Genomic DNA, 26,039 nt, shown 5'->3' with positions numbered 1-26,039 from the left:
TAAACTCTGCCTCGCAGTTTCTAATCTACGTTGTACGTGACCAGTCTCTTCACAATAGTGAAGCAGATGCAGTCAATGCTGTGAACTGTAGCTGTTCCCCTGTCTAATTCATCAAGCCTACCCAGCTTGGTGTCTTGGCTTGTTGCCAGGCATGGAGTACTACTTGAGGGGCATCCCCGCCCGCATCAAGAGACGACTGAACAAACATGGTAGGACGCCCACAGAGGAAGGAAATGCGGTAAGGGATTGTTTAATGCCTGGCTTTAGATCACTGTTTGCTTACCTTTTTATCAGCCGGATCTCGTCGATGAACATCGTGCGCCGACGAACCAAGTCCAAGCAGACTTGACAAGCCAGCTGACGCCCGAATTCTCTCACCAAGCTATGGCCGAACCATCGAACCAACCAACGGTTCAGTTAACGGACGAAGTACCTGATCAGTCTGTGTCTGGTTCTTCCCCCCTTGTAGTTGCTCCAACCGATACAGAGGTGGAGTCTTCAAATCCAGCCCTCGAGAGCACCGATGTTCCCTCGGGGTGCAGTCTTTGGCAACAGGCGTACGACAAACTGTGCAAAGAAGAGGACTTCGAGAGTAAACTGCTCCAGTATGAGAAATATGTCCTTACCCATGCAAACGTTGCTCCCACCGGTACGCATTGGTATAATCCTGCAGCTGGGTCCAAAAAGTTGACATGATAGCTATAGAACAAACACCAGCTACCTCATACCTCGAAGAAGTTAAAACCAATCAGAACCTGATTCAGGAATGGGTCAGGAAAGAGCTTGACAGCCTCTCAGAGCAACGAGTCGTCATTATCAGGCAGGGCAAACAAGTTGTTGTCCGAGACAAGATTCACCGAGTTATCAAATTCATTGAAAAGCAAAAAGACCTTATCAAAGCCGGTGTGGCTGCTGAGCCGACAGCTGCTTTAGTCTGGGGTGGTGCGATGGCAATAATACCGGTAGTTCATGTGGCCCTCCAAGATTCGATGCTCTTCCTGATCGCGATTAGTTCCTCCAAAACATATTCCAGCAAGATACAGATGCTGCCACAGCATTTGAGGATATTTGCTTCCTGACCCTGCAAAGCAGCGTGGTTGAACGCAGGTTGGACGAGTTGCGTCAAGGTGAACAGTGCGCATCCTCTTGCGGCTTACAGAAATGCAGTTGACTTATTGCATATCAGACAGGACTCAGTAACCTCATCTCTTCTAGAAGGCATGGAACAGGAGATTATCAACCTTTATGCAACCTCTCTTCGTTTTCAGATCAGACTTATAGTCCACTATCAGAATGGTTCTCTTGTGCGCATTGGCCGTGATGCCGTGCAGGCAGACGCGTGGCATGAAATGTTGAAAGATGCACAAAACGCCAATGCAAAGATCGCGGGCGGCTTCACCACCCTCGGAAGCGACAGGACCTTGTCTGAGCTTCCGGCCATTTCAGACGGTGTCAAGGCTCTTCGTGAGCAGATGATGGTATTGGTTCTCCTGAGAATGCTGGAGGGAAGCATACTAAGCTCTAGTAGGAAAGCGCAGACGATACTCGACTTGAACAACTAACGTGCGTTGGTGCCGCCCTCTTCCACTCTCGAGAGGTGGAAGACCACGGTGGTTGCCTCGAGGGAACCCAGGTCGAGACCTTGAATATGATCCAAAGTTGGGTGGAAGATCCAGATGCTCCCTTCGTGTTCTGGCTTCATGGTATGGCTGGCACGGGCAAGTCCAGTATTGCTCTGACCGTTGCTCAACGACTTCACAAACGGAAGCCTTTTGCCACTTCAGAACCTCCGCATTCTTCTATCGCGCTTGGGGCTACCTGGTTCTTCAATAGTAACGATAGGAGACGAAGTTCAGGGGCAAATCTTGTCACTAGTGTCGCGCGATGCTTAGCATTTAGTGTACCCAGACTCAGAAGCCACATTTCCAAGGCGATCCAAGACAATCTCAATGTCGACAACAAGTCACCTGGTGAGCAGCTTCGCTTGCTCATCCGAGATCCCCTCCTATCTCTTGACGAGGAGTTGTTTTCTCCCATCCGACTCCTCATCGTCATAGACGCTCTTGATGAGTGTTCGAATGCCAAAGAGATTCTTCAGCTTGTTCAGAACCTCAGCCTAGATAAGACAAAGGTCCATATCCGGATCCTGGTAACTAGCCGGAAAGAGGTCTACATCTCCAAGTACTTCGTGACGATTCTTCGAGGCCTCTACCGTTCGGCCCATCTCGAGAGGATTGGAAATCAGAATTATGTCAATCATAGTCACAGCTTATACGCTCTAAAGGAATCCGAGGTGATCGACATTGATGATATTTCAAGGTTTCTCATACACACATTATCAGAAATTGCTATTGCTCAGGAATGGCCCAAAGACTGGCTGAACACCGACAAGATTGAGAGACTGAGGAAGATGTCAGGGGGACTATTCCTGTGTGCTTCTGTAGCCTGCCGATTCCTTGACTATGAGCTGGATGACGAAGATCTCGACGGTCGACTGCAGCTTATTCTGGACGGCGGCGATGAGTTCAGAGAGACTGACGGGCACCAAGTCCAGGTATTCAAGAAGATTCTGGAGTACCATTACGTCGGAAGAGACTCTAAAAGGCTGAAGAGAGAGAGACATAAGGCAGCAGACGAGATCAGGTCGATTCTAGGAACCATGTCTGTTTTGTTTAGGCCGGTGTCCATCGATTCACTTGGTCGCTTCATCTCAAAAGGAAGAAAAGACCTCAAACAGCAAGTCGCCGCATTTGGCGCCGTGGTCAACATTCCCGAGCAGGACAGCGGCGCATTGACCCTGATCCATCTCTCTTTCAGCGAGTTCCTTCTGAGCGATCAGTGTCCATCCGACTTTCGAGTATATCCAGAAGAGGTCCATGGTCGAATTTTGGAAAAGTGTATCGATTTGATGGGGACTGGTCTTTATCAGGATATGTGCGACCTTCAACATCCGGGCGGCCGTATCGAAGCCCTTGCACCCTCGGTTGTCGACAGGTGTATTCCGCAGTACTTGCAGTATTGCTGCCATCACTGGATTGACCATCTGGGAAGTTTGACCGAGGAGAGACGCAATGTCTTTCTAGAGAATGATGGATTCATCCACCAGTTCCTGCGAGAGAAGTTCCTAATTTGGCTCGAGGCACTCAGCCTGCTGAGACAGATACATGTGGCTATTCTGGCCATGAGTCGCCTCCAGAAAATGACAGAGGTATTTCATTTCACATCCCGTGTTTCTACCCCGGCAAGCCTTTTGTTAATGTTTGATAATATAGAAGGCCGACTGTCCTGACCTCCATGTGCTTGTCGAAGATGCAATGCCTTTCCTACGCGAGAACAGTTGGATTATCGAAAGGGCTCCAATGCAAATTTACGTGTCTGCACTTCTCTTCAGCCCCGGGAAAAGCATCATACGCAAACAATTTTCGCAGTTTATGCCTCGGTGGATCCAAGTTGTAAGCCCACCGAGACTGATTTGGAACCCAGAGCTGTTAATTTTGGGAGGCTCAGAAAAGAGCCACTTGAGCTTCGCCTTTTCCCCTGATAACACGGTCCTTGCATCAGCGGGATACACCGGACCCGTAAAGCTATGGGATGTTGCTACAGGAATCGAACTGCAGAGACTCGAGTTTCGTGAATCCATTTGTTGCATGGCGTTCTCGGAAGATGGCAAACAGATTGCGCTTGGAGGGTTGGGTGAATTCCTTTGTGTTTGGGAGCCTGGCTCAAATCTCATGGTAGAACTCAAAGGAGCCGAATTCCGTCATCACCAGCACTCGATCGCGATTAGTCCCAAAGGCGACATGATCGCAGCAACAGCTAAGGATGGTGATGACCGTATTGGATTATGGTTAGCTATAGACGGCTCTCAGAAACTCAAGCGCGACCTCAGCGGCACACCTCGCGCAATACAGTTCGCGCCCGGCGGGCAGATGTTGGCCATCGTGGTCGAAATAGGCTACTACAGATATTCCATCCAAATGTGGGACGTTGCTACGGATGAGTTGAAAGACCTGCATGTCGGTACGGACAAGATCTGGGATGTTGGATTCTTGGATCAAGGGAAGACTTTGGCTTCAGCAATCAACGGGACTGTTGTGCATTGGGATACTGAAACCTGGCAAGAGTCTTTCCGATTCTCTCTGGTCCCCCAAGACGAGTTTGATGATCTCAGGTCAGTTGCTTTCTCGCCAAATGGTGCACAATATATTGCTGCTCAGACCAGCGGAAAGCCCGTCCGACTACGCCTGAGTACAAGCGGGAAAGAGGTTGGTCGCTTCCACGTCGCCAACGGCTCTAAACAGTTGTCTCTTTCTTCAGATGGCCGATATATGGCCTCAATAATCCCAGCTCAGTTCCCAAGGCCAGCGTGGGAGACTCTAATTCATCTGTGGACTGTGACACTCGACACAGCTTCCGGGGACATTAGTGACCAGGAGGTGCCACTGGAAAGCCATTTCGACTCTGTCTATGGCCGCCTTGAGTTTATCTCTGGAGCCGACGATCTACTTCTCGTTGAAGGAGGGGTCGAGAGTGAGCTCTGGAAGTGGAATACGGGTGGTGACGTGTCCAAACGAGTCGTGCCACGCACACATTCATTCTCCCCAAATGGCCGGTTCTTGGCGACCTGGACTGAACATCGAGTCCAGTTCTGGGGCGCTACAATGGAAGGACAGCCATTCAAAGAATTCGAGATGCCGATTAATCACAACGTTTGGCATAATGCCGTTTTTTCGACAAACGCCGACTTGGTTGCCATAGTTGGTTCATCCCAGACTTCGATTTTCGAGACGGGGACATGGCAGAGTGTGTCCCTCTTGCAGGGGGACGTCTCCGAGCTTGTCTTCTCTCCTTTGAAGGACCGAGTGGCCTGGTATTCAGAAATAAGTCAAACCATTCACGTATGGGACATTTCCAAAGGGGCTCATCTTTTTGAGGGGATAAAGGTCCAAAACCCGATATGCGAGATTTTCTTTTCTCCGAATGGCGAACTCGTTTTATACGTTTCAAACCTAAATCTGCATGAACGTCGGGTACACATCGTTAGAGTGCTAACAGGACAAGAATCTTCTGCTTTCGACATCACAATGTGGCAGATTACTGAACGGGCACCGGTCAGGTTTGCTGAAGATAGTGAGTCGGTTGCGGCCTTTGGATACAGAGATTCCTATGACTCATGGGAATACATCATCCGGAACACTTCCGATGGGCAGCCGATTGGGTCTCTGAAGCTAGATAGTGAGCATATGGTCTATGGAACGAAAGCGGCTATCTCGCCTACTCAGATCTTGGGACTCTGCGTCAGTTACCGGTCCAGGGATGAGATGCAGTTTTGGAATTCCAAAGGGGAGAAACTGGCGGCACTTGATTGCCAGTTGCCGGGCGACGAGCTTCGATTTTCCAACGACGGCGCCCACATTGAATCTCAAGTCGGAAATCTACTTGTTCCTCGGTGGTCACTACAAGATACAGACGCGTCACAGTCAACACAGCAAGAGATACCCCACGAGTGTGTCCTTGCCCATCAAAGGTGGATCACTTGGGGTTGGGACAATATTCTCTATCTACCCCCGGGCTATCAGACTTTGAGGGTGACGATCAAGGGGAAAAAGGTTGCCTTCAAGACAGACAAGCATGGTGTTGTTTTGATGGAACTTGATCTAACCAGGCTTTCTATCAGAGAGCGATGGACAAAGCTAAGAATGGAGGAATAAAATGGGCAGGCGATATAGGTACCTAGTTCTGTATTTAGTAGGGTTGATTTATGTTACAGCAGCTATACGCCCTCGCTCTTCCAGAGTTCTTCTATGGCATCCTCAGCATCATATCCATACGCCCAAATCTGAGTTACAGGGTCACTCCACTGATTTGTGCTCTCAACAAACGGCCGCCCTTCCACCTCCGCCTTCATCCCAAGATCCCTAGCTTGCTGTAGAGGACCGTCTGGAAAATGCCATAGCTTCCCATTTACCAAGCTTGCAGACTGCATACCGTAACTTCGACTCATCCTCTCCTTCTCAAAGACATGCAGAGCCGTCGATACTTGGTCTTTGCACTTGATCTTTGAGATGGCTGTAGCGAGAGCGGCTCCGTCTTCTACGGCCATGGCGGCACCTTGGGACATGTATGGCACCATGGCGTGGGCAGCGTCTCCGAGGATAATGAGCTTTTTACTCCTGGAGATCCAAGTTTGGAGACGGCTGCCGCTCATTAGGGGCCATTTGAGTGTACTCTTGATCATCTTGATCACTTTGAACAACCTAATGACGTTCAGTAAGTATTGGTGCATATGGAGAAGAAACGACTTACTTTGGATCCCAGTCTTTGAACGAGTCTTGCATATCGCGGATCGCATTCTCAGCATTCCATGTACTCGGTGACGAATGGTCGACATGAGATAAGACCATGTTGAAAGAGTTACCCCCAGCGATAGAGTACGTCATGACGTGTCGGTCTTCCCCAATCCTAGGATGGTCAACATTCGCTGCACTGCTGAAGGGATCTCCCACGTACCAGATGTTGATCCCAGGCTTCTCAAGCAACCAGGCTGTGTCTTCATCTTGCTTCATCTCCTCTGTATTTACTGTCGCGCGATAAGCAGCAAAACCAGTCTTTTGCGGCGGCAGGTCTGAACCCCCGAGAACAACAGATCGAGCTTGTGACTTGACGCCGTCTGCAGCGATGACCAGATCGGCACGGTATTCGCGACCATCAAAAGTCGTGGCGGAAGGAATTGACTCGTCGTAGTCAGTGACCCTGCTGTCAGTCACAATCTTTACTCCAAGGTCTTCTGCCCGGCGGCAAAGGGCGCGATGGAAGTCTGCTCGATGGATGACTAAATAGGGCGCTCCGTATCTGTCCTCAAAGTCTGGGGAGAGTCTTGTATAGGCGATCGAATCGCCATTCTCCCATCGTCGAAATGTCATACTATCTGGCTTCACGGCATATTGTTCAAGATATGGACCGAGACCCCATTTCATGAGCAACCTGCACGAATTCGAAGGGATCTGGATACCTGCACCAACCTAAAGTATAGATGTCAGACAACGGTCGAGCTTTTGCATTTTGAGTACGTACCTCGCCCAAGACAGCTGCTTGCTCCAAGACTGTAACCTCGTGGCCTTGACGAGTGAGCGCAACAGCCGTGGCTAAGCCGCCAAGTCCTGCACCAACAATCAAGATTTGAAGCTTGACCTGAGAGCCGGACAAGTGACCGTTGCCATTAGCATGCTTAGCAGTTTGATGGAGTCTCTCCAGGAGATTAGTGGATCGTGAAGGGTATGCCGCTGCCTATTGGAGTGAGACCTCGCTTCACTGGAGGGGAGGGCACGTTGACACGTACCGGCTGAGTAATCTTGTTCTTTGCCATTGTTGTTTTAGTCACATGTATGTTTTGGACTCTTGACACGGATCCTCGAATGGTGTACTTGTAAGTAAGCTGTCAGCAATGCACAGACGAATTATGTAGTTTTGTGCTGTGTGTCGCAGCATGAGGGGCGTGTGTTGCGGGATCATTTCCCGACGGTGCCCCGAAGACAAAACCACCGCAGCATCTGCCGATTTACCAGCAATAAAGCTTGTTACCTTGGCAATCATTGATTGATAATCACATGAATCTTTCTGAAGTATATCTACGATACAACAGAGAACGTCGTCAAGGGATTAGAATCACGACCTTTGATTGAAATCACAATCGCCACTATCCTATCACAGTTACTATCGGCTTAACTTCGCTCACCATCAGAAACATCCAAGAGATCAATCAAAATGGCGCCTTCTGCAGTCACAGCACCCAATGGGGACCAGCCTCTTGCCGACGTCACTCCAGCCAAGTCACTGAACACGTCTGAGGAACTTGTTGAAGCCCTCAAAGGTACCAACACAGCTCCTCTCTGGGCGCAGATGACACGCCTGAACCCTCCAGCACCCAACCCTCAGACTGTTCCCTATGTCTGGTCATATGACAAGATCAAGCCATATCTCCTCAAGGCTGGACAGCTTATCACGGAGAAGCAAGCCGAGCGCCGTGTCCTGATGCTTGGAAATCCTGCAAGAGGTGAGTCCGGTATCTCGCATTCCCCGCCCCCCAACTCAGTACTAACCGTTTTGGCCTAGAGGCACCATACACCACTGATACCCTGTATGCTGGACTTCAGCTGGTGCAGCCTAAAGAGACGGCACCCGCGCACAGACACACTGCCTTCGCATGCAGGTTCATCATCGAAGGCACCGGCGGCTTCACTGCAGTTCACGGCAAGAGAGTGCCTATGAAGCCTCGCGACGTCATTGTCACACCTACTTGGAACTGGCATGATCACGGAAAGAAGGGCGCTGATGAGGAGGGTGGAGATGATCAGCCTGTCATCTGGCTCGATGGCCTTGACCTCCCTAGCTTCATCCACTTCCCTGTCCATTTCGTCGAACATCATACTGCTGCGCGATACCCAGCTGAAGACTTTGAAGAGTCTGATATTGTATATCCATGGAGCAAGATGCAGCCCAAGCTAGACGCCAGCCCTGATGAATGGGTCTCGGAGCCGTACCTGAAGCCTAGTGGGGCCGAAAGTAAGTGTCCACCTTGATAACCCTTGAGCTTCAGCTAACATCATCACGCAGTTGGTCGTATCATCGGTGCTTCAGCCGAGAGACTCAACCCTGGAGCCAAGTCACCTGAGATTCAAGAGACAAGCTCTGCTGTGTACCATGTCATTGAAGGCTCCGGCTCCACTCAAGTTGGAGACAAGGTCCTTGAGTGGAAGCAGGGTGATACTTTTTGCATTCCAACTTGGCACAAGTATCAGCATCATGCAGATGATAGCAGCAAGGTTTATCTCTATAGATTTGATGATAAGCCGATGCTCAGGGCTTTGGGGTTCTACCGCGTGGCAGGAGTTGATGTTGAGACTTATGTCTCTGAATAACTTGGATAGTCTTACTGTCAGATGCATCAAGAGGGGAAGGGATCCAAACTATGATGAAGGTATTCTAAATAAAACAATCGTTGATTCCATTTGACTAATCTCGAGACCAAAGTCGAGTTAAATACAGTATCAAAGTGCGCCGTGCTCATCGAAATGATTGAATGTGAACGTGGGAATAGCCTCTTTAGTTGACCAAGCTCGGGCATCAGCTCAAGGCATACTTTCCACTCAACAATCTATTGTCTATATCAACTCAAAATACAAAAGAGCCTGAGGTACGTGTCACCAACCACTCGTCTTAACTGGGATTCTGCCTTTGGTCTTGTCGTTCAACCTCCTCCGTTCCCCTCAACCACTTCTGATGCTTTCATCCCGTATCATACAATGTCAGCCTTTGCTATTGTCCGGCCAGAAAAAGACCAACGGGGCCAGTTCTCTGCAGACTGTAGCATGTCTTTGACAGTTGATGATCAGATGTCTAGCCAATCGCTGGGTGAATGGGTGGGCATCCGATATTGCCCCTAACCCCGGACTATACTGATTGGTGCATCCGCACCCGAGGCTACGAGTTATTGTTGCTTGGCGTGCTCCTGGAAACCTTCTGTTAGTCCCTACTACAAGTAATACGATATCTCGCCAAAATGATACTCAGTTTCCGATATCGTATTCCTGATTTTGTTAGCTCCACTGAAGCTCTTTCAGAGACAATGGCGGACTCTACCACTGACCAGCCTGTGCTCCGCAATGGATCACAAGGTTATCGTATTCCCCTGCTTATCAACGATGCTCCAGTTTTGAGAGAGGAAGATACTTCACGACACCAATCATTTGAGGGAGGGTACTTCCAGGGTGCTGGTATATCCGACTGTGCGGATGCTGTGGCGAGTTGCAGCAAAGCATTCGTGACTTGGTCTACAACTTCTCCGACCCATAGACGCGGTCTTCTCTTACGCCTAGCACAGGTATCGATACACTTTGACCCATTTTGATACCATGACTAACGAAGCGGAAAACGTAGGTGCTGAAGAACCATCAGCATGAGGTCCAAAATATTATGAAGTCTGAGATCCACTGCGACGATCTATGGGCATCTATCGGTGTCACTACCAGCATCGATTTGATCGAACAGACTGCATATCTGCTCACAGCGGGGAGCATGAGTGGCACCATCCCGCACACCCAACCTGAAGGGTCGTATGGTTTGGTGTTCACTCGTCCTTTGGGGGTTGTTCTGGGAATTGCTCCCTGGAACTCTCCTCTCTTCTTGGCCCTTCGAGCAGTCATTGCCCCGCTGGCTGTTGGGAACACTGTTATTCTCAAGGTGAGAATTCTATCCCTGATGTCTAGCGACACCTTACTAATCATGGCCAACTCTAGGGATCTGAGCTTAGTCCCCGTATACATTACTTCGTCGCCGGGTTGTTCGCAAAGGCTGGTTTCCCTCCTGGTGTCGTCAATTTCATCCTTCATCGACCAGAAGATGCCCCTGAGGTAGTTGGTTATCTCATTCGAGACCCCGCTGTCAGAAAGGTCAACTTCACTGGCTCTACTCCAGTTGGAAGTAGCATTGCTGAGCAAGCGGGACGGGCTCTGAAGCCGGTATTGCTGGAGCTTGGTGGGAAGAACTGCTGCATTGTCTTGAAGGACGCAGACATCGGTCGTGCAGCAGAAGCGGCTCTTGCAGGAGCAACACTAAATGTGAGCATACTGTCCACTACTTTCGATCACCGACTAATCAATCTTGTGTGTTAAGGGCGGACAGATATGCATGTCTACGGATCTTGTCCTAGTGGAAAAGGATGTCGTAGATGAGTTTCGTGCTGAGCTTACGAAGCTTCTGCAAAGCAAGAACGGCTCGGCGTACCGACTTGTTGGACCGAAGAGCCAGTCGAGAGTACAAGCTTTGGTCTCCGATGCAGAAGCCAAGGGATCTTCTGTCAAGTCTTCTAAGGAGCACCAGACCGACTCAAACCAGGTCCCCGTCACAATCCTCGATAACATCAACAGCTCTATGAATTTCTTATGCACGGAGAGTTTCGGTCCCTGTCTTGGAATCGTCGCGGTCTCTGACAGAGAAGAGGCTGTCAAGATTGTCAATGATAGTGATTACGGGCTGTCTGGTGCGATATGGACACGGAATCAGTACGCAGCTTTGGAAATGGCGCGTCGACTGCAAGTTGGCGCGGTGCATATCAACTCGTCTACGGTTCATGATGAAGCGACTCTGCCTCATGGAGGAACGAAGCAGAGCGGATTTGGAAGATTTGGTGCCGAATGGGGGTTGAAGGAATTCGTTGAGACGCAGACAGTTATCATGCATGCGTAATCATATCACCTAGCTTTATCATCAATTGCACTTTCTTCAATGGTCCTCAAGCATCACGTAGCAAGACCATGGATCTACTTATCGATTGTCTAAGCCGGTACCTAATAATTCTTCAGTAACTGTGTGGGTGACTGGTATACTGCCTAGATTGGACTTGTGAGAGTGTCATTTGGAGTTAAAGACCTGACTGCTAGTGCTTACATCACGCTCCTTAGCCGTACCAAATACTCAGTCACTTTGATTATCAACATGACCAGCATTGCTGTTACAGTGTCTCTGTTATCCATTGGAAAAATACGTCGAATATCATCTCCCGAACTACCCATGGACTCGGCCTACGGGGATCCCACTCATAAACTTGGCTTCCGTTAAATCAGATCTACGAGTATCTACGACCGAGATAACGACGGCTGACTGGGAAACCGAGGTCCGACCCCGCGGTCTTGATGGCACAAGGTGCAACAAGCGAGATCAAGTCCCCAGGAGTCCCCAGCAAGCAAGGATATGAAGCTTTCGAGGCATGTAAAACGCGTCAACCATTGATTGAAGCGATGAGATCGTGCGGGGTAAACTCTGAGGTAAGAGTTGGATCTTTTCCGGGGCTCGGGGCAAAGACGGGAGCCAGCGTGTCCCAGCCTGAATCATCCTGGCACGAGGCTTGGTCTAGACCAGCGCTCGGCACTGGCCAGTGATAAGTGAAGGCATAAAGGATTGAGGCTCCAACCCTATGAGTAACTCCTTTTCTGTAATCAGTCTCATCAATCAATTGCCATCGACACCACTGCCAGTTATTAACTGTGCTACGAGGACCGCATACTCGACAATGTCTATCTCTCCTTTCGTAAGAGCACCCCTAATCACTGTTGTGATTCAGGCCACGAACGCTAATAGAACGCGACTTATAGGAATGGCCGCTCTGGTGGCGTATATGCGTTCTGCTGAATATCAGCTTCTACAATCTCATCGGAAATGCCTGGGCCTCTGGTCTTTCTTCTGTCTTTGGGTTGATCATTCAGGAGCTGCACTGCACGCAAACTCAAGCTTCTAGGCTGCCGACTTATGCTCTGCTGGCTTTGGGACTCTCTGTGTGTCACTCACCGTCTTATCCTTGATGGATATGTTGATTGGCTAACACTCTCAGAACCTCTTCGCTCTTCCGTTATCGTTGCTCATCGGAAAGCGGTACACGGTTCTCGGTTCGCTCGTCATCTTCATCGCGTGTAACATCTGGTCCAGTGAAGCAACCGACTATTACTCACTTCGAAACTCGCGTATCGTCGGTGGTTTGGCTGGCGGTCTCGTTGAGGCTCTCGGCCCCATCATCGTAGCTGAGACGTTTCCGACTCATCAGCTCGGAAGAGCCATGGTCGTCTACGTTGGCTTCCTCGCCGCTGGTTCTGCAATCGGTCCCATGGTCGCTGGTGCAGTTGGAGTTGATCTGGGGAGCTGGAGATGGTACCTGAGGATTCTGACAATCGCGACTGGCTTTAATCTCTTTGGTTCGATCTTGATGCTTCCTGAGACAACTCACGATACCGAGGAGCTGGACGCTGCTCAACCCAGGCCTGGAAGCGAGCCTGTTCCCGAGCCCAAGCCTACGAGCACTTCGATCGAGGATATCTACATCTCGTCACCGGCCGTGACTACAACTGGGGAGATTTCTGTCGCCAGCTTCAGAAAGGAGTACATTTCGAGGTCCTTCAGTGGCGAGTTTATGCCGATGAAGTGGAAGAAGATGGGTCTATCATTGGTTCGGCCGCTGCAGCTGCTCATGGCACCCCAGATTCTCGTCACCGTCTACATCTTTGGCCTAACCATTGGCTGGACTGTTATCATCTCCATCCTCCTCCCCGTCACCTACGCCCAACCTCCTCTGCTGTGGAATTCGCGTTCGATTGGCCTACTCTGCACCTCTGCTCTTATTGGCCTTCTTGTTGGTCTCCCCTTTGGTGGATACTTGGCAGACCTTCTCTTCATCCGATCAACAAAGGGACGCACCGAGGAGCCTAATCCCAGGAGTAGACTGCCAATGATGCTTATCGGAGCAATCGCCAGCCCTGTTGGCTGCATTATCCTCGGCCATGGACTTCGAACCCCTACTCACTGGATCGTTGTATGCGTCGGATGGGGCCTTGTTTCATTTGGTTTGACAGGATCGGCTAATGTCCTGCTTACTTATTCGGTTAACACTATGCCTTCGCGAGCAGGAGATATCGGTGTTCTTGTAAATGTCATGAAAAATTGTCTGGCCTTTGGTGTATCCTACTCAGCCCTTACTTGGCTAAACGCTATGGGCCCATTGAAGCAATTCGCCGTCATGGCAGCTCTTCTTTGGCTTGGATACATCATGGTCATTCCGGTTTGGGTTTGGAGCAAGTCCATTATTCGCAGAAGCGCTGTTTATACCCGGTAGTTGGTTATAGGGAATTTGTTATGTATCCCACCATTTGTAAACCGTCTAGTTAGTTTCTAGTATAACTCAATTAGCTGTTATACTTTCCTTGCTTGGTTTTCTTAACTATGTTACGTTGCCTGACTAATGAGGAGCAGTGTTTTGCTACTTGTGCAACTTAGTGAGAAGTTCCACGAGATCTTATTATTTCTCATACCAAAACTCTACATTGGCTTGAATAACTGTCACAATCAGATTGAAGACCATATATAGAATAGTAATCTCATCAATGAAAGTAGTCCGATTGTCCGAAGATAAGAGAATGCCTTGTAAAAAGCCTGACAAGTTGCCAAGTCGCGCGTTTACCCTACATCATCAAGCCGCAGTATGGAAGGTTTCCGCTGTGACCAATTATATGCCTGAATTCAAATAACCGGGCTAACCAGATCCTACCGCCAAGCGAATCAGATCGGCGCACAGCCTCAGGTGGTGTTCTATATATAAACCAAAGCCGGAGTACAACAACATCATTGACTTTCCAGTCCAATGTCTGTACATGCGCCTTCACATAACAAAAGACATTTGCCATAATCATGCCGTTTTCCACTGTCTACGAAGATCCTTGGACAAGGACGCCGATTGATTTAAGTCACGCTGTTGTTGTGAGCTAACATGTTGCTATTTGGTGCAATGGATCTGAAACTCATTCCTTATCAATAGCAACACCTCGAACTGATCGAGACCTTTCTGAAGCTCCTTCAACACCTTGGCGATACAGATGGTAGCATAAGTGACGAAACATTGGTATATTCAGAATGGCGTTATGCTATGTATCTTCGTTTCATCGACATACGAGGCTTTTGCCCAAATGATCACCCACCTCCATGGTAGGCTCTGTGTCTTTGCCATGCGGTCGTCTTGCTGATAACTATAGGGACGTTGCACTTATTATGTATCTGCACATGCTGTCACCCTCGCGCTTTCATCACTATAGATACGATAACCGTAATCGCAACTTCAATGGCATCTTTGGCTTGGAGCATCGGCATTTCCCCATGACTAAACTGCTAGCAGGTGAATGGTGTCCTAGACGGACAAAGAAGGCTTGGGATGATTGCAGTAAGATGAGCCGGTCTGGCTCCGAGTGCCGTGGCTCCAACCTACCATATCAGCTATGGCCCTCCGCACCATGGAAGCCGAAGAGACTATCCATGCTGGGAGGACGGGCTGATCGGCCACCATGTTCGGACAGAAAATGGATAACGCCGACTGATAAAAAGCTTGACGACATCCCCAAAGACCAACAAGGAAAAGTGATCCTGATGCATCAATGGGATCGCTGCCGCACAAGTGTGCCGGAGCAAGGCTTCAAGGTCTGGGACCTCCAGTCATACGCGGCGATACGAACTTGTAGGATAGAAGAAAGATGCAGGAGTCAGAGTCAGCATGAACAATTCAACGAGACGTGCATGCTAAAGCCATGGCCATCTTTGCAAGACCTTCGAGAAGACCTCGAGCAACAAGTGTCCTTCTGGAAGGTTACACATCGAGTCAAGAATTCGGTACCTGGGTTTCTGGAGAGTTTGAAGAACTCGGTGGGTGAATATGAAGAATTTCTTGGCCTTCTGGGTAGTATACTTCCAAAGAGTGAGAGTGACGGCTCATACAAGTCAAAGCTAGACCCGAAGGCAGCAAAACCCTCTTGTCGCCCAAGGTCTCGACCCTCGCGGATAATCCCCCCAACGCTCGAGATTGATCTTCTATGGCAGACTCATCGTTTGTTCCCAGCAAGCTACTGGGTTTGGTCGGCCGAGAAGGCAGACTGGGTCCTTGATAGAGAGCGTACAGCGAATGTGCAAGCTGCAGGTACACTGCTCCAACACACAAGACAATTATGGAAATCGAAGTATACCTCGGAGTTGGAAAGAGGAGTATCAGTGGAGGAGACGTTGACGGAGTACGTGCCTGACACAGTCAAGCATGCTGCTGCCGACGTGGAGAGGACTGATCTAAGAACTCTGCTCGTGGGTCGCGATGCGTGGAAAGAGAGGAAGGTTATCAGAAGGGGTCGAGGGGGCGATATATCTGGGGGTGGAGGAGCGGGCGATTACGGAGCGTCCGGGGGTTGCGATGGAGGCGGTGGTGGTGATGGTGGTGGAGGTGGCGAATAGGTAACCACGGAGCGACCAATGTTCTGAGTCTGTCAAAGAGGGACCGGGAACGAAACTGAACAAATGGAGTCAATTGAATGCTAGAAGTGCCATTAAAGAGTAACCTTCCGATTATATTGTGGCAACAGAGCAGGTGCAGAAGTGGGAAACAATAGAAAAGAAGAAAAGAAAAGGCTGTTGTAGACTCTGATCCATCTTGACCTTATCTCTGGTTTAAAGACCGTGAGGGAGAGTCTTAGTAGCAACTTCGCGACAGATGCAGGGGTCAAAGGATGCCGCACTCCCCTAACCATGTAATTGCCACGGCGAGATCTACTGCTGTCAGTCTGACGAGACTAAGCGCGTATCGAGTACTCGGACTTATCAGACTGCCTAATGACTACTACCTTTCACGTCATTCGTATAAAGATACTACCATATAATCACAGAACTCATCTACGCCCGTTGCTTGACACTAAAATGGTCTAGAAAGACTTGGCAATGAGGGAATTATTAGCTTCTCCAGTTAAGGAGATCATACTCCGCCAACATTATGAAGCCCCGTATAGCGAAATGGGGCCTGGGAATGGGGCTTGTTGGGGTAGCACGATGGAGTCCAGAAAGGTCGAGACGAAAACCCCGCACTTCTCCGCCTGCTCCGCGCAAGCTTAATTCAAGGTTATCACAGAACTAAACCTCAAATTCAGGTGCACGGCTGTTTTCTTGTCCCCAGTGACTGACCAAGAGACGCATCCTCATTCGTTGCCCAAGGTCTTTCACTACCCTTCTAGAGCCAGACTAATGACTCTAGCGTATTCCGGCGGCCGTTTTCTCCCTGCACCTCGGGGGCTGTATCCAAACTCGGAACTCCGAGGTTTCCAGTGGATCAACAGCAGTCTAATGTGGTATTACATCTTCGCAATTAAGTACTCAACAATGACGGAATCTAAAGTCCACTGTAGTCGTGTTCTCGTATGTGGTTCCGCAGCCAAAACCTTAATCTAAAGGCCAGTAACCAGCTACGCAGAAGTCTGTTGCCCCGTGGGGTAGAATGGTGGAGGAATGAGGGAACCTTGCACGAATTGGGTCACCGTGGGGTGCTCCAGACGGATACAATACTGGAGACCGGCCATCGGTATTGTAAGTGCGGCTAATCTCGCCGAAAAGTATAGATAAACAGGTCCCTGCACGGCTTGTTGGAGATTCTTCCTCCCAAGCCACCTCTTACCCACCAAAGAGGCAGTGGTATCATCTTTGAGTCACAAGACCCTTCGCCATCCAGTCCCAGCATCATCGGTTACAATCGCCATGGCTGATATCGAGAAGCCGTTTCAAGTTGAGACTGAAAAGGTCGACAACACAACCATCGAATACGAGCGAGCTCAGCTTCTGGCTCATCTACCAGATCCTGATGCCGGAAAGACGGTGGAAGAGCGTCAAGCTATTGTACGTATAATCAACAGTGCACTCGTATCAATGAACGACCGAGCTAACCGATCCAAACAGGAAAAGAAGCTGATGTGGAGGGTTGATCTGGCCCTTATCCCATGGCTGTCTTTCCTATATCTCCTGTCCTTCCTCGACCGAACCAATATCGGAAACGCTCGCCTAGCTGGTCTCGAAGTCGATCTGGGGATGGTCAAAGGGGACTACAATAATGCATTGACGATCTTCTTCGTTTCATACGCTGTCGTCGAACCTGCAACAAATGCCCTGCTCAAGAAGATCACCCCCCGGTTATTCTTCACCCTTATTATTCTGACATGGGGACTGATAATGACTCTGATGGGGCTTGTCACCAATGTCAAGGGCTTGCTAGCCGCTCGCTTCTTCCTTGGTATGGCCGAAGCCGGACTCTTCCCCGGAGTCAACTATTATCTCTCTTGTTGGTATAAGAGCTCTGAAATCGGCATCCGGTCATCTATCTTCTTCTCAGCCGCTGCACTGGCAGGCTCCTTTGGCGGCCTGCTTGCAGCTGTTATTGCGAAGATGGATGGCATCGGCGGGAAACCCGGTTGGGCTTGGATCTTCATCTTGGAGGGCCTTGCTACTGTTGTAGCTGGACTGGCATGCTGGTGGCTCGTCTTTGATTGGCCAGCAACAGCGAGCTTTCTTAGTCCTGATGACCAGATCCGAGTCCAACGTCGCTTGATCATGGACCGACAAGGCCGAACTGCAGAAGACTTCGATAAGAGACATATGTTTGCTGCCTTGAAGGACTGGAAGACATATGGATACATGCTGATCTATATGGGCTGCCTTACTCCTCTATATGCCTTCTCCCTGTTTCTTCCGACTATCATTGCTGGCATGGGCCATGCAGGTACGAAGGCCCAGCTGCTCTCTGTGCCCCCTTATGCAGTAGCAGCGACCCTCACCATTTGCGTGGGCTTTTACGGCGACAGGACCCGGCAACGAGGCTACTGCAACATTGCCATTGTTTTGCTCGGTATTACTGGTTTTGCTATGCTCATAGCGTCGTCCAACCCGACAGTGCAGTATGTCGGTGTCTTCCTCGGCGCAGCAGGCATTTACCCTACCGTCCCCAACACTCTCTCATGGTTGAACAATAACACTGAGGGATCGCTGAAGCGTGCCTTTGTGCTGGGAGTAGTAGTAGGCTGGGGTAATTTGAATGGCGTGGTGTCATCAAACATCTACTTGCTTCGCGAAAAGCCCCGTTATTATACAGGACATGGGGTTGTCTTTGGCTATCTCGTGGTTTTCTTGCTTGGTGGATCTATCTTGATGCATCTGGGACTTCGCAAAATGAACAGAGATCGCAGCCTTGGCAAGATGGACGCTAAATGGGACAGTCTGTCAGACGAACAGAAGTGGATTCAAGGTGACCTGCGACCTGACTTCAAATACACTCTATAGTCTATAGCCTGACCATTAACATATAAAAGTACGGCTTATTTGTAAAATCTGTTTAGCTGTCATAGGCGCACAAGTACAAGTCCCCACTGCCATGTCACTGTGAGTAACTGCTGTCATGCTATGGTAGATGAGGGGTAATCTATACCCTGCTAGCTCATGGGAGTGTCGGGCTTGGGATGTAAGAGCACTTGGGAGGGGTATGAGATATTAACGGGCAGGCTGCTCTGGGTTACAAGGAGCCAAGAGTACAGTGTACAAAGCATCGAGATTATGTCGGACGAGGTGCCACACAATCAGGTAATGTGCAGGATGGCGTATTTGGTGTTTGCTGGCATGAAATAAGCACAAAGGCAGCATCCTGACACCATTATTTAAATAACTCTTAACCCCAAAGAACACTACTTGCGTAATAAGGACAAAGTCTGCTAATAATTCTGATTTGAGAGAATTTTTCGCTGCGGAAATTATTGCAACTGCAACTGCTCGATGCTCGTACCCAGATCATGGAGTACGAACAGCTTAGCCTGGTGGCTGACCCGTCGAGATATGCCATCATCGCCATCGGCGTGGCCATCCTCACCATGGCCATTGGATCATGGTTGCTAGACACACACTCCGAGCCACCACTGCTTAACCCAGTGAGGCCACTTGAAATCATCAACCTTCCACGACTCTACCGCTTCATGCGATACAGCCTGAATATTCTCAAAAGGGGCGCTGAGCAATTTCCCCGTCAGCCATACAGGCTTTTCTGTGAATGGGGCGAATTGGTCATCTTACCCCCCGAATGTATAGACGAGATCAAAATTGACAAGCGGTTCGATTTTGGAGTTGCAGCCAGTGATGTAGGTCTACAACCTCATGGAAGAGAGTTCCTATAACGAGACTAATGGGCCCAGGATAATCATGCTTATATACCTGGGTTTAATGCCCTCTTACATGATCCTTTCATGTCAAAGATTATATCGCGACAATTGACCCAAGCCTTAGGTTCGTCTACCGTGATTCAAGCTCATGTCGCCGTGACTGACAGTCGGGAACAGGCAAACTTACGGCTCCATTATCCGATGAAGCTGCTATAGTCATGAAAAACGTCATTACAGATTCTCACGGTAAGTTTGCCTTTCTCTGCACAGAAGTGGTGACACGTATAATAGTAGTGAAGCTAATTGTTTTCCACCAAGAATGGCACGTCCTAAACTTGAGAGAGGATATTGCCAACATCGTAACCCGAATGTCCTCCAGAGTCTTCATGGGAGAGGAGCTTTGTCACGACGAAGGATGGAACAAAGCACAAGCATACTATACCATGAAGACCTTCCAAGCCATGATGGTCCTCTGCATGGTCCCTCGCTGGCTTCGACCTTACATCCATCGGATGCTGCCTCCCTGTTGGATAGTTCGCAGAGCGCTAGCTGCCGCCCGGAAACAACTAGCTCCACATATTGCACGTCGTCAAGAGATCAAGACTGCGGCACTTGCTCGGGGAGAGAAGTCTCCCTTTGATGACACGATTGAATGGTTTGCACAGAGTGGTTCTCGACTTCCCCCCGCCGATTGTCAGATATCGCTTTCACTAGCTGCTATACATACGACCACTGACTTGCTCTCTCAAGTCATGATTGACATTGCCGCACACCCAGTACTCTTCACGGAGATGCGTAAGGAGATCATCGGCGTACTTTCAACGTCAGGCATGACCAAGACTGCCCTTTCTAATCTCAGATTGATGGATAGCGTTGTAAAAGAGTCACAGAGACTTAAGCCAATACTGCTGGGTAAGCATCACTGACACTACTTATTTGGTCTATTTGCTAATGCATGTCAGGCTGGAGAAGACAGGCGCTTGCTGATGCCACCCTGTCCAACGGTATTCAAATCAAGAAAGGCCAAAAGGTAGCCGTCACATCATCTCATATGTGGAGCAACGGGAACTACGACATGGCAAAAGAGTTCAAACCCTATCGCTTCATGTCAGATACGGAGAAGACATCATCTCTGGTTAGCACAAGCCCGAATCATCTGGGGTTTGGTCATGGCATGCATGCGTGTCCAGGACGCTTCTTTGCAGCTAATGAGGTCAAGATTGCTTTGTGCCACCTACTTCTCAAGTATGACTGGAAGTTCAAAGACGATAAGAAGCCAGAGCCTGTGGCATTTGGCATGGCGTATGTCGCCAACCCCTTCGCCAAGTTGATGATCAGAAGAAGGGAGGGAGAGCTGGATTTATCTACGCTGAACTGTGGAGATGGACATGGTCAGAGTTGAATGGGATCTCTGTCTAAGCAACTATTGCAGCTGAGCCTCTGGTATAAGTAGTTAAGAGATGAAGTTTTGTAAATTTAACCTTGGCATAGCTCAATATCATAAGAAATTCACAGTGTTTAGAAGCTGGATCGATCCTGCTCAATGGTACTTACTTCAGTGGAATTCGTTACTTTCAAACGATGCCTCACATAACGGCGCATTAAGAAATGCATAAACTCCAACTTGTAATGTATGGGCTCTCTACACTCTTTAGTAAGTTCTACTAGGCTATGCATAGTACATCTATGCTTCAAACACTGACCCAAAGACGTTGCCATCGCCCATTCCAGCCTCACTGACTTCCAACCCTTTCAGTGCCTCGAGCACATCCTCCGGGAGAGGCCCCTTCTTTATGATGGCCATGTTCTTTTCAAAGTGTTCAACAGTCGAACCTCCAAGAATAATGGCATCTTGTGGCCGAAGCTTCGAATGGTAGAACAACAACCGAATAGCCACGTCAGCAGGGCCTTCAACGGCTCCGCTGACTACGAGACCAGAAAGATCCTTGACTGCGTTATGAAAAGGCTCCTTGTCGTATATAAACTTGTAGATGGTCAGAGGATGAGTTGGCTCGCCGTATCGTGTACCGGCTGTATCGCCATCTGTTGGCTTCCCGGTCAGGAAGCCTCCTGCAAGTGGGCTATAGGCATGAAGAACCATGTCATGCTGGCGGAGGAATGTTAGTATTTTGGTGCCTGTTCCTCGCCAAATATAGTTGTACATGTACTGTGCAACAGTTGGCTTGACATAGCCTTTAGCATCACAGATCTCGATGTATTTCTCTATCATGCTGAGAGGCCAGTTGCATAGCCCTAACTGTAAGATAGATAGATTAGGCCCGGTTCTGATACAAGGTCTCGTATGCAGTGTGTCCCATACCTGTTTAAACTTGCCCTTTTTGAACTGGTCGTCAAAAGCGCGAGCCTGATCCTCAAGAGGTGTAACAGGGTCTGGCATATGCGCCGAAAGAATGTTGACCGAGTCTTGATGGAGTTTCTCCAGGCTAGTGTTGAGGCTCTTCTCAACAGCTTCCGGAGCCAATGCTCCTCGGAGATCACGACTGATAGCAATTCTAGTGTCTATCGCCCACTCGCCGGACTTTGCTTTTCCGAGAAGAACCTCAGTAATGCCGGTGGCTTCTTCAGTGGGATAGCTTGCAGCTGTATCAAGATGCTTGATGCCATTGTCTGCAGCTACTTGGAGGAACTTTCGAACAGCATCCTCCTCGGCAAGAGAGCCGTAGCCGATTGATGCTGTGCCGAAGATGATTTGGGGGCCTTTCTGAAGCATGATTTGATAGTAACGATAGAGTCAAGGATTGTTGTCTGGATGTGGAATCTGGGAACTCTGCTTGTTGCCATCTCAACAATGCACTGTTATCACATGATTTATAAAAAGACCATTAATCACTTATGGGTCACATGGTACATGTTTCTTGGGTACAGCGTCACCAGTTATCTCAAAGGATCCGACTATATGTGAAAAAGCAAGGATAATTGCTGTATTTGTCTCTTGTAGGAGTGTATTTTCAACGGAGGCGTGGTAATATAATAGAACGATGGAGGGGTATAGTGGAGAGCACCCATAAACGGCGTTTTCGGGCGCTATATAAGATATCTGAAAACCCCTCAAGTTTGCGTGCTGACGCCAAGCCATGTAGTGACCTTGTTGTTATCAAAATATCGACAAGGGGTCACGTATGCTTTGTCTTGACATGTTACGTACTTTCTCAATAGGATGTGGACGGGAGGCAAGACACTCGGCTCGGATCCCTCCAGCTCCCGAATCAGGAGAAAAGGTGCACACTCGAGTGCATACCTTCCTGGCAAGTTCTTGAGTAAGTATATACGGTAGCTTTATCCTCATTGCGCTCGTGACCTCGAGTCACCTGTTTGTTACATCTCTTATCATGCGTGTTGCTGTCGTTGGTGCTGGGCCTGGAGGCCTCGTCACCCTCAAGTATCTCAAGGAAGCACATAAGTTTTTCAACATTGACCCCATTGAAGTTCGCCTCTTCGAACGTGAGGGCGCTGTTGGTGGTACTTTTACCCAGCGTACCTATGAGGATGCTGAGGTGAGTTTGTTCTGTGCAATTCGCTCATCGCCTTAGCTGACTGCAATATCCAGCTCGTTTCATCCAAGTATCTGACCTGCTTCTCTGACTTCCGAGCAGACTCGGATGATCCAGACTTTCTCAGCGCCGAGAGGTTCATTCGCTACTTGAAGGAGTACGCGGATTATTTCCATCTCTGGCCTGAGATATCCTTGAACACGTCAGTTACCTCTGTCAGAAGAGGTCAGGCTGGCGGCCATGTCGTACACTATCGCGGTGCTGATGGTGTCGATATGAAGTGGGAATGCGATGCTGTTTCAGTCTGCACTGGGCTTCACGTCACTCCCAATACTCCCGATGTCAAAGGGATGGGCAAGGTAAAGGTTGTCAAACATTTTTCTCAGTTCAAGAAGAGAGATGAGTTTCCTCAGGGAGGTACCGTTGTTGTCCTCGGTACTGGCGAGACCGGTATGGATATTGCCCACCTTGCCGTGACCTCCCCCACGAAACGTGTTGTTCTCTGTCATAGGCAGGGTTTCCTCGGTGCTCCAAAGGTGAGGCAGCCTATAAATCATTGTCAAAACACGAGACCTGATGACTACTATAGAGAATTCCCACACCTATCTTGCTTCCCGGACTTCTTGGGAGAAGCTCCAAGCCTAACAGTCCAGAGCTTCCCATTGACGTTAGCTGGCAAGCTCCCCTTCTTGACTCTTACCTACCACCTTTCCTTAGAGACAGATTGTTCACGTGGAGATTCCAAGACATCATTATCAAGTTAGCCAACTGGCTATGCTCCGGCACCACTAAAGGTGTAGACCAGTGGGTTGGCGGTCTCGACAAAGATCGATTCCATACATCTCAAAGTGGGTGATTTATCTTTTCGTGGTGCTTTAACGAATGTATAGGGCACTAAATCCGTATGCATAACTACATCTGCGCCTCGATCATAATTCCATGTATACAATCCAGCAAATTTCTACTTGACCGTGACTCGAACTCCCTTTGAGTCAAGTCGAGGAAGAGGCATCAAATAGTCATGAATCGCATCCACGTCAGATCTGTCTGAATTGAATAGCTCGAACTTGGGACCAGAAGGGCCAAATAAAGCCGCAAGCACAAAATGGAGATCAGCAAGAGCCAAACTATCGGATAAATCAGTTGGGCTTCTTAGCGCTATAACAGAAAGCTCATACCTAGAGCCAGGGCATCGACGGGAGCCTCGAGAGAATGGAACAAAGCTGCGATTCATTTCTGGCGTAACATTGTCGAGCCATCGCTCAGGTTTATACTCAAAAGGCTCAGGGAAAGCAATTGGATCAGTATGAAGATAGTAGGCGTTCATTCCAACAGGTGTCTGAGCAACAAATGTCAGCACTCACGGGATCCGAGGAGGAATCGATTTGCACTTACGCCTGGCGGGATCGTCCAATCTCTGAATTGGAGAGCTGTGTCGGGTGAAGTGCGAGGGAGTCGACGCATTGACCCATATGCCATTCTAGCGTGAGTTGCATGTTAGCATCTAATTGGCTCAGAGAACTAAGACCCCTGACGATTACATACCTCAGACTCTCTTTGATGACAGCTCCCAAGTAAGGAAGCTTCTCAAGCTCCGTAAGAGATGGCTTCTTCTGGGGATATCCCGCCATAACGGGCTTGAGCTCCTCACGGAGACGTTGACCTTTTTCTGGCATGCTGAGCATCCAGAAGCAGGTCATTGTAGCTGTCCGAGCGGTAGTAGTGGTTCCGCCACCAAGCAGTACCATTGCCTCCTTTTGCAGTCTTTCTGTGCTCAGATCCTGAGGCGCCAGGTCACTTTCGTGAATGAGGTAGCGGAAGAGGGTGGGCTTGCCGCCAATAGACTTTACGCCTTTACGATCATTTTCGAATTTCTCCTGCTTGGCTTCCTCAATCTGACGACCCGCTTGCTAAGTAGCAATTAGTTGGGACGTATGGAGAGAATGGTAATAGTACATACGATTTGAATATTCTGAAAATAAGCTGTTGATGGCGCGAACCAAATAATACAGCGCTCAAGGATAAACTGGAGAATACTGATGCCTCTTAGCATTATTTCGGTACATGAGAAGGAGGTGACTGACTGGACGAGCCATGGCAACATGCCCATGAGAGGTACGCTCAATGAGACGTTTCGAAGCATCTCAAACCTATGAATCTCAGCTTCAGCCGCCTCCAGACTCACTGTTGAAGGACATGTCATACCATTTCTCACCAAAGTCATCAGTTGCAAGAAGCGACTTGGGCTTCTCAATGCAAATATGTTGCATGACGTCGCCAGTAAAGGCCTCAAAAGCATAGTCAAGACGAACTACAACACCAGTGCCAGAGAGTTCATGGAACCTGTGGAATAACTTCTCGACACGCTCACCGATTAACTCTTCAAGCTTCAAGACACCGTTACGGGAGAAGTAGGGTTCAATTGGCTTTCTTCTTTTGCGGTGGAGGTCATGGTCCTTAGAAGCGAAGAAGGTATCTGATGGCATCAATAAATAGCTGTGGTGGTGTTACGTTAGAGAAAACGAACCTTCAATGCCAAGTCCACCACCGAATAAGTGTCCAAAGGGCATTGTATTAAAATAACTTTATTATAACTAATCTTTCGCTACCTTATAACTTAATATTCCCTAACCTTAACTAGCTAGTTTAACCTTTCTTTTAATAATATAGCTACTTTATATATATTTTCCTTTAAACCTTTACTAGTCCTTTTAACCTTTTTTCCTTTATAGCTAACTATATAGTTACTATAGATATATTCTCTTTAAAACCTTTATCTATTTAACCTTTCCTTTATAGTATATTTACCCTTCCTTTTTAAGTTACTAAGTAATTTATATTTACCTTAAAGCTATAACTATAAAGTATAAAGTAATACTAACTAAATTTAATTTACTTTTAATTTTCTAATATAATATATTTATTTAAAATACTTTCCTTAAGTAAGCTCTTTAAGCTTATCCTTTTCCTACTAAATTAAGGTTTATATACCTTG

At 48.6% G+C, this 26,039-nt stretch overlaps 11 protein-coding genes across 11 annotated transcripts; 8 read left to right on the top strand and 3 right to left on the bottom strand.

Moving 5' to 3' along the window:
• Window positions 1–151: 151 nt before the first annotated feature.
• Window positions 152–5,711, top strand: FSUBG_13399 (nacht and wd40 domain protein; the record flags this gene model as incomplete). Its single annotated transcript, XM_036678285.1, has 7 exons — window positions 152–238; window positions 295–649; window positions 706–962; window positions 1,013–1,134; window positions 1,187–1,478; window positions 1,529–3,208; window positions 3,273–5,711. The coding sequence occupies 7 exons, from the start codon at window positions 152–154 to the stop codon at window positions 5,709–5,711; spliced, it is 5,232 nt and encodes a 1,743-aa protein (XP_036531142.1).
• A 62-nt stretch (window positions 5,712–5,773) lies between these two features.
• On the bottom strand, window positions 5,774–7,366 carry FSUBG_13398 (salicylate hydroxylase; the record flags this gene model as incomplete). The annotated part of the gene is made up of 4 exons (XM_036678284.1): window positions 5,774–6,257; window positions 6,307–7,022; window positions 7,075–7,287; window positions 7,340–7,366. The coding sequence occupies 4 exons, from the start codon at window positions 7,364–7,366 to the stop codon at window positions 5,774–5,776; spliced, it is 1,440 nt and encodes a 479-aa protein (XP_036531141.1).
• Window positions 7,367–7,764: 398 nt separating this feature from the next.
• Window positions 7,765–8,918, top strand: FSUBG_13397 (gentisate 1 2-dioxygenase; the record flags this gene model as incomplete). Its single annotated transcript, XM_036678283.1, has 3 exons — window positions 7,765–8,053; window positions 8,113–8,562; window positions 8,614–8,918. The coding sequence occupies 3 exons, from the start codon at window positions 7,765–7,767 to the stop codon at window positions 8,916–8,918; spliced, it is 1,044 nt and encodes a 347-aa protein (XP_036531140.1).
• Window positions 8,919–9,559: 641 nt separating this feature from the next.
• FSUBG_13396 (salicylaldehyde dehydrogenase) lies at window positions 9,560–11,244 on the top strand (the record flags this gene model as incomplete). The annotated part of the gene is made up of 4 exons (XM_036678282.1): window positions 9,560–9,880; window positions 9,937–10,239; window positions 10,296–10,616; window positions 10,672–11,244. 4 exons carry the CDS (start codon window positions 9,560–9,562, stop codon window positions 11,242–11,244), a joined length of 1,518 nt encoding a protein of 505 aa, XP_036531139.1.
• An 823-nt stretch (window positions 11,245–12,067) lies between these two features.
• Window positions 12,068–13,657, top strand: FSUBG_13395 (major facilitator superfamily transporter; the record flags this gene model as incomplete). The annotated part of the gene is made up of 3 exons (XM_036678281.1): window positions 12,068–12,085; window positions 12,150–12,329; window positions 12,386–13,657. The coding sequence occupies 3 exons, from the start codon at window positions 12,068–12,070 to the stop codon at window positions 13,655–13,657; spliced, it is 1,470 nt and encodes a 489-aa protein (XP_036531138.1).
• A 572-nt stretch (window positions 13,658–14,229) lies between these two features.
• On the top strand, window positions 14,230–15,807 carry FSUBG_13394 (uncharacterized protein; the record flags this gene model as incomplete). The annotated part of the gene is made up of 3 exons (XM_036678280.1): window positions 14,230–14,298; window positions 14,357–14,523; window positions 14,571–15,807. 3 exons carry the CDS (start codon window positions 14,230–14,232, stop codon window positions 15,805–15,807), a joined length of 1,473 nt encoding a protein of 490 aa, XP_036531137.1.
• Window positions 15,808–17,094: 1,287 nt separating this feature from the next.
• Window positions 17,095–18,666, top strand: FSUBG_13393 (major facilitator superfamily transporter; the record flags this gene model as incomplete). The annotated part of the gene is made up of 1 exon (XM_036678279.1): window positions 17,095–18,666. The coding sequence occupies one exon, from the start codon at window positions 17,095–17,097 to the stop codon at window positions 18,664–18,666; it is 1,572 nt and encodes a 523-aa protein (XP_036531136.1).
• A 503-nt stretch (window positions 18,667–19,169) lies between these two features.
• FSUBG_13392 (ent-kaurene oxidase) lies at window positions 19,170–20,934 on the top strand (the record flags this gene model as incomplete). Its single annotated transcript, XM_036678278.1, has 5 exons — window positions 19,170–19,511; window positions 19,566–19,656; window positions 19,710–19,778; window positions 19,824–20,444; window positions 20,495–20,934. 5 exons carry the CDS (start codon window positions 19,170–19,172, stop codon window positions 20,932–20,934), a joined length of 1,563 nt encoding a protein of 520 aa, XP_036531135.1.
• A 282-nt stretch (window positions 20,935–21,216) lies between these two features.
• FSUBG_13391 (uncharacterized protein) lies at window positions 21,217–22,263 on the bottom strand (the record flags this gene model as incomplete). Its single annotated transcript, XM_036678277.1, has 2 exons — window positions 21,217–21,789; window positions 21,853–22,263. The coding sequence occupies 2 exons, from the start codon at window positions 22,261–22,263 to the stop codon at window positions 21,217–21,219; spliced, it is 984 nt and encodes a 327-aa protein (XP_036531134.1).
• A 619-nt stretch (window positions 22,264–22,882) lies between these two features.
• On the top strand, window positions 22,883–23,942 carry FSUBG_13390 (dimethylaniline monooxygenase; the record flags this gene model as incomplete). The annotated part of the gene is made up of 4 exons (XM_036678276.1): window positions 22,883–23,047; window positions 23,101–23,580; window positions 23,634–23,892; window positions 23,935–23,942. 4 exons carry the CDS (start codon window positions 22,883–22,885, stop codon window positions 23,940–23,942), a joined length of 912 nt encoding a protein of 303 aa, XP_036531133.1.
• A 63-nt stretch (window positions 23,943–24,005) lies between these two features.
• Window positions 24,006–25,614, bottom strand: FSUBG_13389 (cytochrome P450 monooxygenase monooxygenase; the record flags this gene model as incomplete). The annotated part of the gene is made up of 8 exons (XM_036678274.1): window positions 24,006–24,171; window positions 24,223–24,383; window positions 24,440–24,524; window positions 24,590–24,954; window positions 25,005–25,080; window positions 25,129–25,194; window positions 25,250–25,520; window positions 25,572–25,614. 8 exons carry the CDS (start codon window positions 25,612–25,614, stop codon window positions 24,006–24,008), a joined length of 1,233 nt encoding a protein of 410 aa, XP_036531132.1.
• Window positions 25,615–26,039: the final 425 nt, after the last annotated feature.

The sequence above is a fragment of the Fusarium subglutinans genome, assembly GCF_013396075.1.
Source record: "Fusarium subglutinans strain NRRL 66333 chromosome Unknown NRRL66333_c0000338, whole genome shotgun sequence".
NCBI lineage: Eukaryota > Fungi > Ascomycota > Sordariomycetes > Hypocreales > Nectriaceae > Fusarium > Fusarium subglutinans.
This window is presented reverse-complemented; position numbering and strand designations above follow the sequence as displayed.